General features: G+C 36.7%; 1 protein-coding gene across 3 annotated transcripts in view; it reads right to left on the minus strand.

Moving 5' to 3' along the window:
* Positions 1 to 2500, minus strand: part of LOC125035196 (rho GTPase-activating protein 100F-like) — a 288107-nt gene that overhangs the window by 167131 nt on the left and 118476 nt on the right. For all 3 annotated transcript variants that reach the window (XM_047627431.1, XM_047627430.1, XM_047627429.1), the window contains exon 2: positions 1050 to 1152. In XM_047627431.1, coding sequence (XP_047483387.1) covers positions 1050 to 1133 — 84 coding nt within the window. In that variant the 5' untranslated portion in view covers positions 1134 to 1152. The remainder of the gene's footprint in view (positions 1 to 1049; positions 1153 to 2500) is intronic.

Genomic DNA, 2500 nt, shown 5'->3' on the forward strand with positions numbered 1-2500 from the left:
TCTCTCTCTCTCTCTCTCTCTCTCTCTCTCTCTCTCTCTCTCTCTCTCTCTCTCTCTCTCTCTTTCTCTCTCTCTTTCTCTCTCTCTCTCGCGCGCGTCTGTTTCTTTTTCTATGTCTCTGTAAGTTAATGTTGGTCCTATTAACTTCGTCATTCATAACATTTTCATCATGATTATTACCTAAGAGTTAGATTTCTTACTCAGTTATCGTTATTATGATTATTATCATCATTATTTAGTTTTATAATTATTCCTACCACTATTATCATTATCTTTATTATTATTATCGTCATTATTATTTTCATGATTATTATTATTAGCATTATTATTTTATTACCATGGTTATTATTGCTATTATTATTACCAATATCATTATCATTAACATTATTATGACTACTAAAACTATTACTACTACTGCTATTATTAATGTTGTTACTATTATTACTATCATTAGCATTATCATCATAACTATTATCGTCAATCAACTACTATCCTTTTTATTATCAGATATATTTATGATCGTCATTTCCTTGTAATTTTTATTAATGTTATTATCAGCATTATAAGGCTTCATCAGCGTCGTCATTATCATTTAATTGTACTGTATTATTTAAATCAGTAGCATTTATCTTATTATTTAACTCATGATTATGGCATTATAGTGTCAACGTTATCGGAGTAGCTGTCAATGTTATTAATATTAGTGTTATTTTATTTTTTCTCTCACTTCCACTATCATTTTCTCTTTTTTCTTCTTCTCTTTATCTGATTCTCCCGCTCTTTAACATACACTTGCATTTACCCGATTCGCAAAATTGTATGTACAGCTTTAATAAGCAGAGAATAGAAGAACGCAAAAAATAATGAAAGGAAACCACAGCCACAAAACACAAGGATTTAAACGGCCAAGGAAGTACAAGAACAACAAGGACGGCAGACAAACACGTAGTAAAAAATACGAAAATTAAAATCCAATGACATCACTTAAGACACAAAAACAAGAAAGTGAGATAACAAGGCAAAATTTACATAAAATCACGAAGACCTACCTTCCTTCCCCCGCAGCAGAGCATATTTGAGCGGGCCACGACCACCAGCTGATCCCTGACCGCCCCTCCGTCCACCAGGACCATCAGCCTGCATGCCCCTCACCTGCAGACGGACGAAAAAGAGGAATTAATGGCTAGAAAATTGTAGTATTATCTGCCCCTCAGCTGGAGACATACAGGTAAAAAAAAATCAGTTTGGTAGTAACGGGTCAACTAGAAAAAAATTATAGGGAAGAATTAACGCTTAGTGAAATAGTCAAGGTTATGGCAGAAAGCATGGGAGTTCTGAAGAACGCTTATAATTATATCCTTTTACTTAAGACAGTTATGATTATAAATTATTTGAAATGCAATGGTAGTGTTGCCTGACTCTCAACTGAAATGGAAAGAAAGTTGATAGTTAAGTAATGGTAATAATGGTACAGTACAGTAAATGATAATAATGCAAAATGAACATCAGTAAATGCTAGCACTAAATGGAAATACAAATATAGGATAAGGAGGAATGCTAAAGACTGATGAGAATCAAGTCAACCAGAGGGACGGAGACTGAAGGGGAAAAAATAATGACGATGGACGAGGCAGAGAGGGAAACATTGAGAAAAATGTTTGAATGTCTGTTTCGATCTAAAATATACCGATTTCCTGCTGATTACATAAAATCTAGTATCCTTTCGCTTAACCTCGTCGCGGACACAAAATATTGTTCATAATATTCAACTTTGCGATTCGAAATTAAAACTGTCCCTCGTCCTTTGACTCTGAGCCTGAGCCAAGGCCGCAAACCCAGCTGATTAATATCAAATGCGCCCAAGAACTTCTGGCAGTCCTTGAGCACAATAGTTATAACGAGGCTGAAACTCAAGTCATTATGAATAGGACGGACTCGGACCATCTATCAGTTTGAAGAGATTTCAGGCTTAAATCCAGGGGTATGGCTCCTGTTGCCATGGCTATCTGGGGGGGGGGGGGGGTGATCTGTATATATTTTCTGTCTGACACTACCAGAGCCTCACAACTGCCTTTGTGATATATATATGTGTGTGTGTGTGTACACACCCACCCCTGCACACACACATATACATATATATGTGTGTGTGTGTGTGTGTGTATATATATATATATATATATATATATATATATATATATATATATATATATGCGTACACACACATCCACACAAACACATCCACACACATACACACGCAAACACATATGTGTGTGCGTATATATTTATATAAATATCTCATCCTCTCCGTCTGTTACTTTCGGTGTTTCCCCTCACTGCCCTCGCGCACCCCTTTCGCTCAATAGGTCTACCACCCCCCTCCACCCCTGCCTGTACACCCCCCCCCCCTTTCCCCTCCTCCCCAGCCTCAGTTCTCCCTCTCCAATAACAGGACATAACGTCAATACAGCCCAGAAAATAAACAAGAGATGTGTTTACATTC

This window comes from Penaeus chinensis, chromosome 19 (genome assembly GCF_019202785.1).
Source record: "Penaeus chinensis breed Huanghai No. 1 chromosome 19, ASM1920278v2, whole genome shotgun sequence".
Lineage (NCBI taxonomy): Eukaryota > Metazoa > Arthropoda > Malacostraca > Decapoda > Penaeidae > Penaeus > Penaeus chinensis.